Below are 14067 nucleotides of genomic sequence, written 5' to 3' on the forward strand. Positions count from 1 at the left end.
TGTTAATGTTTGCACGAATTGTTTGTTGTCTCTCTGTGTTTGACCTGCGATAGACCGAAAACCTGTCCAGGGTGTACTCTGGCTCTCACCCCACAACAGCTGAAACTGGATATAAAACACATTGCGAGTGAGCAGCAATCCAACTGAAGCCCACTTTTATCTTTTATCTATTCACAGACTGCTGGATTTTTTTTTTTTCTTTTATTCTAGCAAAAAAACATTGTATACCGCTACCGCTATACTGTCCTACATCAGGAAAATGCTGATATTCAGTACATTTAACACTAACTCATCACACACACTGCTTACCAGTGATCCACTGTGAATCAGCAGGTGTTGTTGTTTCTGATCCTGTTGTTATTGGTGACAATGAACATCGACACTTGACACTAATTTTAGGGGTTGATTAATTATAATCAATCCATCCATGCTTTAGTAATAACTAGCAGTTACAGCCTGCTGGGCTGAGTGAGCAACACCAATGATAACCACTGTACAACAAGTTTTCTTTTTTTTTAATATATTTTATATTATTTTTGTGTTGTCAGTAAAACCAGAGAAGTGTTATTAATGTAGCTTACCACTGACCATACACTACCTACATGCTTCATAAAATGGAGTTAAGATGTTTTCTGATTTCTTTCATTTATTTCAGCAGATGCTTTGAACTTGATTATACCATGTACAATGAGTACAGTGGCAATTACAGGAAGTACATCTGGATATTTTATCAACCCCATTATAACTCACCCGGTTCACAGTATGGTTCTCCATCCTCCAGGTGGAAAGTGTTGTTTCTGATTGGTTGCTGACAGTAAGCACACAGAAAGCAGTAGACATGCCAAGTCTGCTTGAGGGCATTTATCACCTCCTAAGGGAAAATGTAAACAATGTGGCTAGTAAGAGGCATAATATAGTTTTAGGTGCATTAGTGTATATAATAGAAACTGGAAAGCTATATCCACTTTAACAGGAAATGGAGGTGCAGCATCTTATGAAGGGATGTTATCATATTACATTGCTGCTTATGAAATTTTATTCACAAAGTCACAAATTTTTACGCAAATCTTTGTACAACTTTTACCAGAGTAGGTCATTTTATTTTTTCTTGAATATCACCGGTTTTTTTTTCTCTCTCCTTGGTCTCCATGACCTACACCGATTTCTTTCCCACCCGTAAACTGTGAGAGCAAGATAAGACAAAGAATCGATGGAAAGTTGGCGAGCTGAACTAAAATGAAGGATTATGAGCGAGGGAGTGAGAAAACAGGTTAATAAGAAGCCATAAGCTGTTTGAAGATGTGTGAGAAATAGAGGGTTGAAAGGGATTTAGGCCACAGGGGTTAGAACACGTGAGGGATGAATGTCATAGTAGCAAGGAGAGCAGAAATTTCAGCGTCCTGACACTCTGGGTTCAGGCTACACCTACAGCCTCAAGGCCTCTAAGCCTAATTCTCCTAACACCCAAAAATCTACTGCATTCCTGAGTTTTACTGGTGGTCACCGTAGATATTCCTCTGCACATTCAGGCTTCCTGCTCTGGTCTTTTATGTATTTAAAAACTGTCTTTGATGTTGTTCCATCTGTACTTTTTAAGCTTTTCTGCAAGTAGGGAAATAGGGAAATAATTACATTCCTGTTTTAAATGAATACTTCTGTTAGAAGTATTAATCTAAACTCTAGACAATAAGTGAGTGTAGTGGCTGCGACTCAGGAGGTAGAAAAGGTCATTTACTAATCAAAGGGTCAAGTGGTTTGATCTCCGGCTACTCCATTCCACATGCCTAAGTGTCCTTGAGAAAAATACTATGCCTATTGTCTGAGTATCAGCATAAGTGCATAGAATAAAACATATGAAAAGCCGAATGTGAGTTGTAGAATAACAAGTTCTATGTGCTAAAGTGCTAAATATAGACACCAGTGCATTTGATCATAAACAGATTTCATAATAAAGGAACCTCATGTCCCAGCGAGCAGGAGGTTTACACACAGTATATACAGTAAATATCTGCATGAATATAGATTTCAAGTTTTAGAGCTACTAATCATGTTTACACAGTGTTGTATAACAATTTATTTACTGCAGACAGTAAAAATTCTTTTGTCTTAGCAAAAAAATATCTACATAGTAAAGTAACACAAAAACATATATGAACAAAATTGAGATGAAATGTGTGACAAGCTTCCATCAATTGGATCAGGTGAGTGTTCACTCCAAATATACACATCAAGACCAAGTCACTCATTACTAATTTTATCTTAATGATTACAATAGTGTGCAAAAAACCCAAGCCACACATCATGTCTTTATTTTAGCTTAAAAGGACCCAAAACTTGCAGTTATTTCAAATCTAAACACATAATAGTTCTCCAGGCTTTCTGAAAGTCTCTCAAAGGTTTCTGTTGGACATTGGCTGCTTTTTCACTTGTTTTCAGTCCAGTCCTCGTATGTTACCATTTTCAGGGCAATGTTTTTGTCTGTATTTGTGTTTTTTGTTTGTTTGTTGAACAACTTAACACCAAACACAGTTTGGCCACAGTTATGTACATAATACATAATTTGCTTTGTAGTTGACTCTATGAAATACGATAACACAGTTTAACAGACATAAAATAAAAATTTTGTATCAACAAGGTGATTCCTAAAACGTCTCTCCAAAATAGAACCACAAAGAACTAATAACTCTATACAGTAGTATAAATTTTGTTATTTATATCAGTTTTGTATTGCTGTCATGTCTGGTTTATCTTACATAATGTAATCTTGGGCTTTTCATATCTCAATATGATGTGCAGTTTATCCTTAAAAAACAGAGGAAACTGGACAATGTGGAGACAAAAGAAAAAGTGGCTGTGTAATTCATAGTGGAGGCTCAGTCACAGTTGAGGAAGCATTTCATGGTATGTCCTTTAAGAAACCAAACTCTGTTTGTACCTTTTATACCATATGTCTATGTTTATTTGCGGGTTTTAATAAATTGCTGCACCATTACTGCTCCCTTCTTTTTTAAACATCAACTCACCCCTAGTATCTTAGACTGGCAGCGGCTGCATGTTGGAGCAAAGAAGTCTTCATAGCAGTGTTCACAGTAGACGGATCCCCGTTCTTCAACAAAGCCTATATCTGCCAGGGATGTTCGGCAGTGTGCACAGTTAAATTCTTCCTTATGCCACGATTTCCCCATTGCTACCAAAAAAGGTCCTCTGGAAAAAAACACACACACACAAAAACTCTGAAAAAATGTACAAAAAGTAAACCAATACTCAGTTCAGCTTAATATTCTGATATACTCGTCATTTTACTTCCTTTTTTATACTTTGGTAGTTTTAGATAAATAGATAGAATGTGCTATTCAATAAGAATTATTAGAATATTCCAGTATAGTAATGCATTTACTGCATCTGACTCCCTTTTTTCATCAATAATTACACTAAAATAACTGAAAACATCTAAACAATTAATGGATAGTTAAAACTGACGATTGAATTTCTGTTGATCAACAGACTGATTTTCTGGTATTCTGTTCAAATTAAAAAAAAACATGCTGCAAAAATGAGAAACACATTTAAAAATGTGAGGACTGCAGCTATCGTCGCCTGCTTCCCTACTTTTGCTCCTTGGCTGTGTCCACTCTGATGATTAGTTAAAGTGGGAAAACAACAGAGGCTAATTTACTCCACACAATAGCTGGGCTTATCTGAGCTTATCATGATAGTGGCCCTGGCTGGCAGTCATTAGCATGAGAGCAACCTTATCCTAATGATATGTTAGGTGACACAATCTGGGAGATACCATGAGTCAGGGCAGTAAGGTACTGGACAAGAAGGGAGGTTGACAGGAGAAGAATTTCAGGAGATTATTCCACAGTGATGTGCTCTTTTGTGCCACTCTGGCTGGACCTTAACAGCTTTTAATAACTTTTTATAGTTCAAATGCATGTTTTCAGGTACTTTGTACAGCTGGAAAATCCAATTCATTTTCTTAATTGCCTCATAAAAGCCATTCTGTCAGTTATGCTAGTTATGCTCCATTAATAAAATCTGATCTCTAAGTATAAGCAAAATATATATCTGAGCACAGAAACATGTCCTAAACACACTTCTATGAGAAGTCTTTGATTACATCTCACATTCCCAGTTCTTAATATTAAACATAACTGAAACTGAAAAATTGACACAACAGAGGGCAAAATCAAGATGTGGTGTAACTGCATGAGTTTTTAATGAGATTGTCTGCGTATAACATTATTCTGCTCTTTTATCAGTGGCAGGTGCAACTTAATTCTCTTATCCGTTATCCACGCTGCAATCAAATGTCGTTCTACAGTTTCATACACAGATTGTTTACTCGAGATGGTTTCAGGTTAATTATTTTAAGAGCCTAACTATGGTGCTGAATAATTAAGGAGCGGACATATTTCCTTTCTCATTTTTAATGTGAGTATAATTTGATGTGGGTGCAGCCAAGCTGAGATCAATTCCCTTTTGATTGTCCTTGTGCAAGAAGTATACAAGCACGGCATGATGGAACTCAACGTATGAGGGGCCGTACAAGCCAAAATTCATTCTTTCACTCTCACACACATACATTCTTCTCTCACACACATATATTTTCACTCTCACATACATATATTTTCATTCTCACATACATATATTTTCATTCTTTCACTCTCACACACATACATTCTTCTTTCACACACATACATTCTTCTTTCACACACATATATTTTCACTCTCACACACATATATTTTCACTCTCACACACATACATTCTTCTTTCACACACATATATATTTTCACTCTCACATACATATATTTTCACTCTCACATACATACATTTTCATTTATGCATTCCTACATTTTGCTCTCATTTACATGCATTCAATATGCATTTAATCTCACAAATAATATATGTATGTAAGCAGAGAATGCATACATGTCAGAAGAAAATATATGTATGTGAATGAAAGAGTATAGTGGAAACGGAAGGAGTTTAATGGAAACGGAAGGCTGGGTGTCTGTACCGCTGTGATTGGCTGAGAAGCACGCGCGGGTCACTTTCAAGTGTCTGACAGTATGGAGGGGGGAGAAGAAACTCGAGTTCTTCAGCAAGCTATCGGGGTGTTAAGAAATATTTTATCATCTCCTGAAACGGTCACATCGTTGTCCTCGTCACTTGATCGAGATGGGACGGGCTCAACTTTTTTTTTTTACGTGCGCTCAGAATAGTGGCACAAAAATAACGCCATAGTTACCCACCAGCTGACTGGGTGGTCACTCGGGTTAAACATAATATATAAAGCTCAACTGACAAAAAATCACCGACTACACCACCAGGTATTATAGGAAAAACCATAAAGCCTTTGAACTAAAACAAACGCTGTTGTGACAGTGATGTACACTGTCTTGTTGGTATATATGCATGATTTGTATCACCTTCATGTTTCCAAACCGATACCATGAGCAGCAGTTTTTACAGCTCTGGCTCCAGCAAACATCAGCTGATACTAGAAATTAATTTTAAATAAATTCTAACAGCTTATCCAGCTTGACGTGCTGCTGTTGTTTAGCGCGACATCCGCTGGTTTCCTCTTTCTGGCGCAAAGTGGGAGATAAACAAACAAGAAAGACGATCAGCTGATCATTGATCGGTTTCATGATTGAAGTAGCAACAGGAGAGGGAGGGAGGGGGAGAGAATGAGGGGAGAAGAGGCAGCTGTGCAACGTAAAGACAGAATAACTCCAGCTTTGTCTTTTTTCATTCTAGCTGAAGTACGGGACTAATCGCGTTGTTTTTCCTCTCAATAGGGATGTATTGTAATTGGTCCAGCCCAGAGTTGATCATGACCAATTGGCTAATCCACCACCTTTCATTGTTTATACCATTACAAAAACAAACAAACATAAGAATGAAAAATCACCATCTGTTATATTGTGGTTTCGTGGCACAATATAACAGCGTACACAAAGAGTTGAGCGCGCACGGGCAGAAATGTTGAGAGCGTGAGCGCAAATACAAAAACTGAGCGAGAGGGGCTGCTATTGTGTGTGTGTATGGATAATAGCAAACACTGAAATACATTTTTTGCACGCGGCAATGAATTTTGTTCGCTCAAATTCAGCTTTTCTTCGCTCAAAATAAATTTCTCCTCAAAATGCAACACTTGCACCTGCAAACTTTTTTTTACGTGCGCTCAAATTTTTTTTACGTGCGCTCAGAACAGTGGGACAAAAATAAGGCCATAGGTAACAGGCATCTCCGAAAATGTTAGAGCACTTATGGAAATATGTGATGTCTTGATGAATCAAGCAGATATTTGAAGTTTACACAGCACCATTCTTGCATGAAAATATCTTAAAAGTTTATTTTGTGACCTATGGCGTTATTTTTGTGCCACAAAACCAGCCAATCACAGACTTGGATGCAAAAATATCTGATTGGCTGTTCTGGTCTCCAATCAGCTCGAAATGACGAAATGCAATATCCCAGAATCCATTTCGTCCAAAACTCAAACGAGGCAGTGGCAGAGAAGCACAGAGTGGCCGAGTTTGAAATATTACTCTTTCTGGGTTACTGTGGCGTTATTTTTGTGCCACTATTCTGAGCGCACGTAAAAAAAAAAGTTGAGCCCGTCCCATCTCGATCAAGTGACGAGGACAACGATGTGACCGTTTCAGGAGATGATAAAATATTTCTTAACACCCCGATAGCTTGCTGAAGAACTCGAGTTTCTTCTCCCCCCTCCATACTGTCAGACACTTGAAAGTGACCCGCGCGTGCTTCTCAGCCAATCACAGCGGTACAGACACCCAGCCTTCCGTTTCCATTAAACTCCTTCCGTTTCCACTATACTCTTTCATTCACATACATATATTTTCTTCTGACATGTATGCATTCTCTGCTTACATACATATATTATTTGTGAGATTAAATGCATATTGAATGCATGTAAATGAGAGCAAAATGTAGGAATGCATAAATGAAAATGTATGTATGTGAGAGTGAAAATATATGTATGTGAGAGTGAAAATATATGTGTGTGAGAGTGAAAATATATGTGTGTGAAAGAAGAATGTATGTGTGTGAGAGTGAAAGAATGAATTTTGGCTTGTACGGCCCCTCATATCAACGCCTTTCTCTCACAGTTTTCATTATAAATGGTCATGACTGCCCCCTCCATACCTGATGACACTACAGACTAAGATAGTTGATATTACAAGGATTATGTGATTCAGTTTGTCAATGTGTGGCTTTTATTTGAACTGTGAAGCACTTTGTCTAATATTATTATTATTAGTAGTAGTAGTAGTATATTAGAGCACGACTGATATAGGCATTTTAAGACAGATACCAATACTTGGTCACTGAAAATTTTGATATTTTTTCTTTCAGAGACATGAAACATAAACACATTTACCTAACATTTGTTATGTGTCTATTTATGAGTCCTTACTAAGATAATATCACAGTACAGTTTAAAAATAATCTTGTTTTAGTGTCACAGCAACTCAAGGCTTACTAGTTGACACCATGCCCAATCAGCTGGTTGGTGTGTTTGTGCTATTATTGGCTGATTTAAAAATCTAATATTCTGAAATGCTGACTGCGATAACCATAAATATAACATTTGTTATGTGTAGTTATTTATTTACTTCTTCACATCCTGCAAAACTCTGTTCGAATCAGCTGTTTGGAACGCCACAAGTCGACGTCATAAATGCTGATACTGGTAAATCGCTAAATATCAGTCCAGCCAAGCTCAAACAGATACATCTGTCAGGTTCCATTTCCCATACTGTGGCTGGACAAGGTGAATGCCAATATTTTCAAATACATATCAAACATAACTTTACATATCTTGTGTAACTAGAGACCTACACTTTCTTATAAAATCAATGGATTTTAGCTGATTTGATATTTTGACACTAGTACACTATTAAAAACAGACAGGATGCTATAAAGCCTTTCAGGGGCTCACTGAGGTGCCTGGTTAAAACAGGAAGAAAAACTGATCTATAAAAATACATTTTTTAGTCTGATTTTAAGCTGATAGTTTATATATAACATTAGCCATGTTGTTTGCCCCTCACCTGATGACCATGTTGCAGTGGGCACACATTGGCGTACGAGTGCCAGCAGGAATATGTTCTGCCATCTGTACCAGGGTGTCCTCATCTTTAGGGTGGGGCTGAGGAACAGGTCGGGCCGGAGCAGGACCCCTTGGGACACTGGCACTGCCGTTACCCTTCATACCAAAAGATGGGGTAATCAAACCAGTCTGTGGACCTACAGAAGGTGGAAGAAAAATAAAAGGATGTGCCACTCACATTCTCTCAAAATACCACTCTCATTCTCACAGACGGTGTTTGTATTTGTGTAACTATGTTTTCTTGCCACATTTGCAAGCCATTTGACCTTTACCCTCTATGACTATACACCCAGCAGGTGTCATGGTCATGCATGCAGCTGGCTGTCTGCTGTTGTCATAGCCAGGGATTTACCACATCAATCTTCAGCTGCACACTGAATTTTTCAGCTTGGAACACATTCCTATGTTGCATGTGTATTCATGCATATGACCAAACACACACAGACACATAAAGACCACCAGGACATACCCTCCACACAAAACCCAGACACCTGACTAAACACATAGCCCATTCTTTGATCTCCACACTATGGAAAGGGTAGTGTTTTTGTGTGCTGGTGAAAGAAAGACTACATATGGAGATCAGCTTTACCATTGCATGCCATGTTTAAAGCTGTCATTAAATTTTAATAATGGCGTATGTGTACGTTCATAGAAACAAACAAACAAACAATGGGCTTAAGTTAAATGTGTTAACCGACAAAGCTAAAAGTTAGATATGAAAGCTTCCTCAGTAGAATACTGAGCGATCAAAAGGGGTCAAACAGTTTAGGGGAGGGTGGGCAGGTAAGCAAAGGATGCAGGCCACTGCATCATGTGTTTTCAGATTTTAACAGTGACAGCATTGTTTTACAAGGCCTGGTTTCTTTCACTGCAGCTCAAAAGTCAAAATGGGCCAGTGGCCAAATGCTGCTGGGAGTGCTGCTGGGAATGCTATATGGCCAGCAGTATATTTTCATGATCCTGGGTTGTTGGGAAAATGACTGCATTTACAATTTTTGGGGGGCAGTTACATCAGATTGAGAAGCGGAGGAGAGGACTTGTGTCGGATTAGAAGCTGCAGCCTGAAGACTGTTTTGTGTTAAAGGAGATTTGATAAGGTTTGTTTACAAATAAATAGATTAGCATATGAAAAAGCTATGTGGATGTAGATAATAACCAATAATATATAAAACAGACATTCACTTTCAGAATGTATTAATGGAGTGCTGATTGGTTATGGGCATTATGCTGCAGCTCAGTGCCTCGCTTTTAAAACTTTTCATCACTCCCGGCAGGTCTCTTCAATAAATATTATCTTTCTGACAGTGTAGAAATGCTACACATGTGACTAAGCAAGGCACCACATGCAGCACGAGCCTTCTCTCCTTCTTAATGGCGTTCCACAGAGCAATAACAGCAGAAAAGGAAAAGAAAGCCTGCAATGACCTATTTCACAACATATGTCATGCTTTAACCATGGAAAATAAGTCTCTTTACCCTTGCTAACTGGCTGTAACAACATTTTATCCAACAGTCGTAAATCAGTTTCACACTATGCCAGAATTGGGAACCTAACATTTTTTTTGTGAGGATAAATAACACCTTTTTTAACTGTGGGGGTGATATATGAATCAATCAAAATGCACACTTAAAAGAAGATTTAGCTTAATTCATAAATGCAATATTTATTTTTAGAAGTCTGTTAAGGGAAGTCTACATTCTGGATATGCATGCATTCACCGTGACTTATGCTAAGAAAAAAGCTTACGCTCCTTAGTCTCATTACACTTAGCTAGTTAATTCAGTGAGAAAATATTACAAAATTCCTCTAGACAGAAACAACTCACACACATTCACACAAACATATCCTTGTTTGAATTTGGCAGTGATTTCCTGCAGCCTTGGCAAGATGAGCAAAATTTAGCAAGATTTACGCACACAATATCATGTATATACTGTATGTGTTAATAGTTTAAGTAAGTAAACAAGAGCCTGCCGTGTCTTAGCCCCAGTGCATACATTGTATTCTTTTTAAAGGATGTAAAACTGATTTTAGGAAATTGTGACTGTGAATGTGATTGAGTGGATTAGCTGCTATCACATGAATACAGGCAAGAACACACATAGTGTTTACCATAGGCTGTCGCAGGTCCTTTGATCATAGTCTTAACAACTGCAGACTCATGGCTGTTGAGTTCGGGTTCCACATATTCCTCACTGTGCAGGACAACACAACAGAAACACAACATTAAAATTGCTTAATGGGATTTGTAATCAAATGCATGACTTAATGCTAGAATCCACTGTCCCTGATAGAGCTCAAACAATATTTCAGCCGTTCATAACAGCTGATAGCAAAGAGGTGACAGGAGAAACACCCTTGCAAAATTTGTCCACAAGACAGCACTCTCTAACTTCTCTGTTGGCAACACGTTTGGAATGCCACAAACTAAACAACCAGGTGACCCAAGCAGAGTCTGGCAGAGTGGAAATGAGTTATCCACAAATTGTTTGTTTAGCTTTTGCAAATATGAAAGATTAAAATTCATATATGTGATTTTTTAATTAAAATGAGAAATATCGGTATCGTTAACAGTCTTAGAAATCCTTGATCAGGCTCTAGTCCCTACATATCAGATGTTCAGAAAACACATTACCAAAATTACCAACTATGTCTAAATATAGATGTCTGTTTTTCAGTGAGCTCACCCAAAAAATAAAAAGCTGAATGTCATGAAATTTATGCTAGAAGTAGAGCTTGGGCAAAGGATGAACTCATTAAATTTTGGTGTAGATCCAGCTCAACAGGCCTTCTACTGGTTTCTATTTTCATCCGTCTCACTCATCACTGCGAGTGATGGCTCATACGGCAGTAATGGTAGCAGATTCTGTTTACATATGTGCAGTATAGTATATATCTTAGTTATTATTTTATTATCCTTTGCAAAATACCTTTCATAACTCATTTTAATCATATCCCACTAAGGAGGCAAGAAGGAAAACACAAATTTTCTTAGGTTCTTCTCAAAATACACTCAGATACACTCCAGACTACCTACCTGCTGACAGATGGAGAGCTGGTATGGTACCAACCAAAACACAGAATGCAACTATAGCCAAAACAGTACAGTATGCACCTTCACTGTACACGTGCTCCTTGTGAATCCAGTACACACTAAAAGTTACCCATGTGCCACATTCATAGGAGAACACAGTCCAGGCTGCAGGAATGATGACAGATAGGAGACAAGTAGGACAGAACAGCAGTAATATTACAGCACACCTATTCAAAGGTGATGCCAGATGAAGAATTTCAGTGATTGAAGGGACTTAACAGACTACAGCTGAGTAAAAAATACAATAAGATAATGTATTTTAAAAAGGAGCTCATTTCACATCAACTGTGGATTGATGCCAGACTACATGTATTAAAGACGTTCTAATCATATAGTGCAGAATGTGAAAACATAAATGACACTATATTCACTGATTAATTTCTATAATATTGTAGCAAATGTACACAAAGGTGCATGTTACCACTGTTGCTTTTCTTCTATAATGGGCCAATAGTGGTTTCTTAATGGGTCTGGACACTTCTTTGCAGTCATAGAAAAACAATCTAAGCCAACTAAAACTGCATTACTATGGATGCATCGGTCGATTCTCATGGTCTCCCAAGAAATACAACTACATTTTAAATGCAGGTCAAAGGATAAGTAACTTTACGAGATTCTGTACTAAGATTTAATGGTTATTGCGTCGAATGAAGCCCAACCACTAATTCATGTGATGAAATTATGGGTCATAGGATTTGAGATACTTTACAGCTCATCACACAAGATGGATAAATTGACCTGAGCATATTATATGATTTCATATGGTTCTTCTTCCATATCTGATGAAGATGACTGTAGCACACGGTGACGCATTTTATCTTTAAAGGAATCTAAATATATCTGACACTGATTTGAGTATTCAAAGGTTTCAAAAGTAAAAACGTAAGGCTCCTGTTTTCTGAGGGTAATAACTTCAGTTAATCTCTCATGAGTTAAAATGTTTTGATGTAAGACAAACCTGTAGGCAACACCTTCTTCTGTCTTCACCCTTGAGGTAATTTCCATCAAGGAAATGTTCTTTTCTTTTTTAAATAGTTGTCTCTAGTTGTCTGTCAACTCTTTGAAGCATTCCTTCAAATCGTATGTCATTTTAATCACACAGATGACAAATAAACTATAAAAACAAGAGAGGAAATCAACTTTGAAAAACCTTTAATGTTTTTTACCTGATTTTGGCCAGTTATGAAATATTTTTGCCAGTTTGCATGTACCAGAGATTTGCCAAAGTTTGTCCAATTATCATGGTGGAAAAGCACAAAATATCTCCATCCTTTAATTAAATGTAACCCCAAGGCCTCAAACTTTCCTCTGCAAAATGAATAACCTCTCTATAACATCAAGTGTGTGTGTGTGTGTGTGTGTGTGTGTGTGTGTGTTTAAGTATGTGCATACACTTGAGCACCAACTGAGTAACCTGGGTGGGCCAACAATCTCTCCCCAGACATATTACAACCATAATGCATAGTTGCAGTTGATGCCAACAGTTGGATCACTGCTGTCTTCCCCTTGTGCCTGGCTGTTAGAGGACTCATGGGAGACACATGTTATGGCAACTGCAGTCATAGTTACGATAAGTTGTGCCTGTATGTTTTGAATGAACAAGAACTAGAGAATGAAAGAGAGGAAAGTGCAGTGAGAATCAAAGAGACAGAAACTAGTGAAAGGTTTGTGTATTAGGTTTGTGTAGCTTATTTAGAGCCACTCAAAGCATTACATTATTTATATAGATTGGGGATTTACCATAGCACTATTCAAACTTTCTAAATGAGTGCTTAACAATTTTTAACTCTGGAATACAGTAGCTGTATTCCAGAAGGGCCTCCTCTTCAGTGACACTCCGTGAGAAAAAAATACAACAAATAAAAGTAATAATTACAGCTTAAAAATGGTATAACTGAAACAGAAGTGAAATGGCTGTCAAAAATGACAATCGACCTGTTACGTTTACAACTAACATGCTTCATTTGCTGTTGTAAAACTGTAAAAATGTTCACTATGGAAATGTGAGTATTAAATTTGTTTCTTAAATATATCTTAAATATATTGTGTCTCAACCTGAAATGAGAATAATCATACAGGCAACTGTGAGGCTTCTCACCAGATCTTCTAAAACATCCTACGTGACACCAGTTCTCTATTTACATTGGCTCCCTATAAAATTTAGGGTTTAGTTTAAGCGTTTGGTGATCACTTTTAGAGCGCTTCATGGTCAGATGGCTCCCTGTATTAGTGAAAATTCACATGTAAACACTGCGTGTCTGAAATCAACTGATGAATGCTTGCTTGTGGCATGTGCAGTGCTTTTGAGGTCTGGCTCCCAACTTGTGGTACTCGCTCCTAACTGATACTGTTAGGATGAAGCTTAACACACACCTGTAGAGGATTGCTTTTATTTAGATGTAACCATTTGTAGCATTTTTATTGTTGTTACTTTGTATTGTAAAGCACGTTGTCACTTTTGCCTTACTTAGTTACTGATTCATATATACATATATATATACATACTGGCAAAATCTACACACACAGTCTCCAATGCAATGATCAGGATTGTGATAAATACATCCAGTGGACTGTTGTGTTAGCATTGATTCCAGCCAATCAGCCTGCAGCCAGCACAGTCCTAATCTAAGTATTCTCTGTAAGAAAGAGACAGCAGGGCTACATACAATCTTTCTTCATTCTCATTATCAGCTTACCATTTTGTATATCATATGTCTGACAGCAGGAGCCACGGCTATTCACACTAACTTCTTATATCTTTAGGCAGAGACAAAACTGAAAGTATCCTGAAACTATCCATTGCAGACAAAGTGCTGACA

General features: G+C 37.6%; 1 protein-coding gene across 7 annotated transcripts in view; it reads right to left on the reverse strand.

Annotated features, from left to right (window-relative positions):
• pdlim5a (PDZ and LIM domain 5a) overlaps positions 1–14067 on the reverse strand; it is a 64912-nt gene that overhangs the window by 1867 nt on the left and 48978 nt on the right. For all 7 annotated transcript variants that reach the window (XM_019366035.2, XM_013271893.3, XM_013271892.3 and 4 more), the window contains 4 exons: positions 10267–10349; positions 8092–8287; positions 3024–3204; positions 751–871 (listed from right to left, as the gene is read on the reverse strand). In XM_019366035.2, coding sequence (XP_019221580.1) covers positions 751–871; positions 3024–3204; positions 8092–8287; positions 10267–10349 — 581 coding nt within the window. The remainder of the gene's footprint in view (positions 1–750; positions 872–3023; positions 3205–8091; positions 8288–10266; positions 10350–14067) is intronic.

The sequence above is a fragment of the Oreochromis niloticus genome, linkage group LG12, assembly GCF_001858045.2.
Source record: "Oreochromis niloticus isolate F11D_XX linkage group LG12, O_niloticus_UMD_NMBU, whole genome shotgun sequence".
NCBI classification, from domain to species: Eukaryota; Metazoa; Chordata; class Actinopteri; order Cichliformes; family Cichlidae; genus Oreochromis; species Oreochromis niloticus.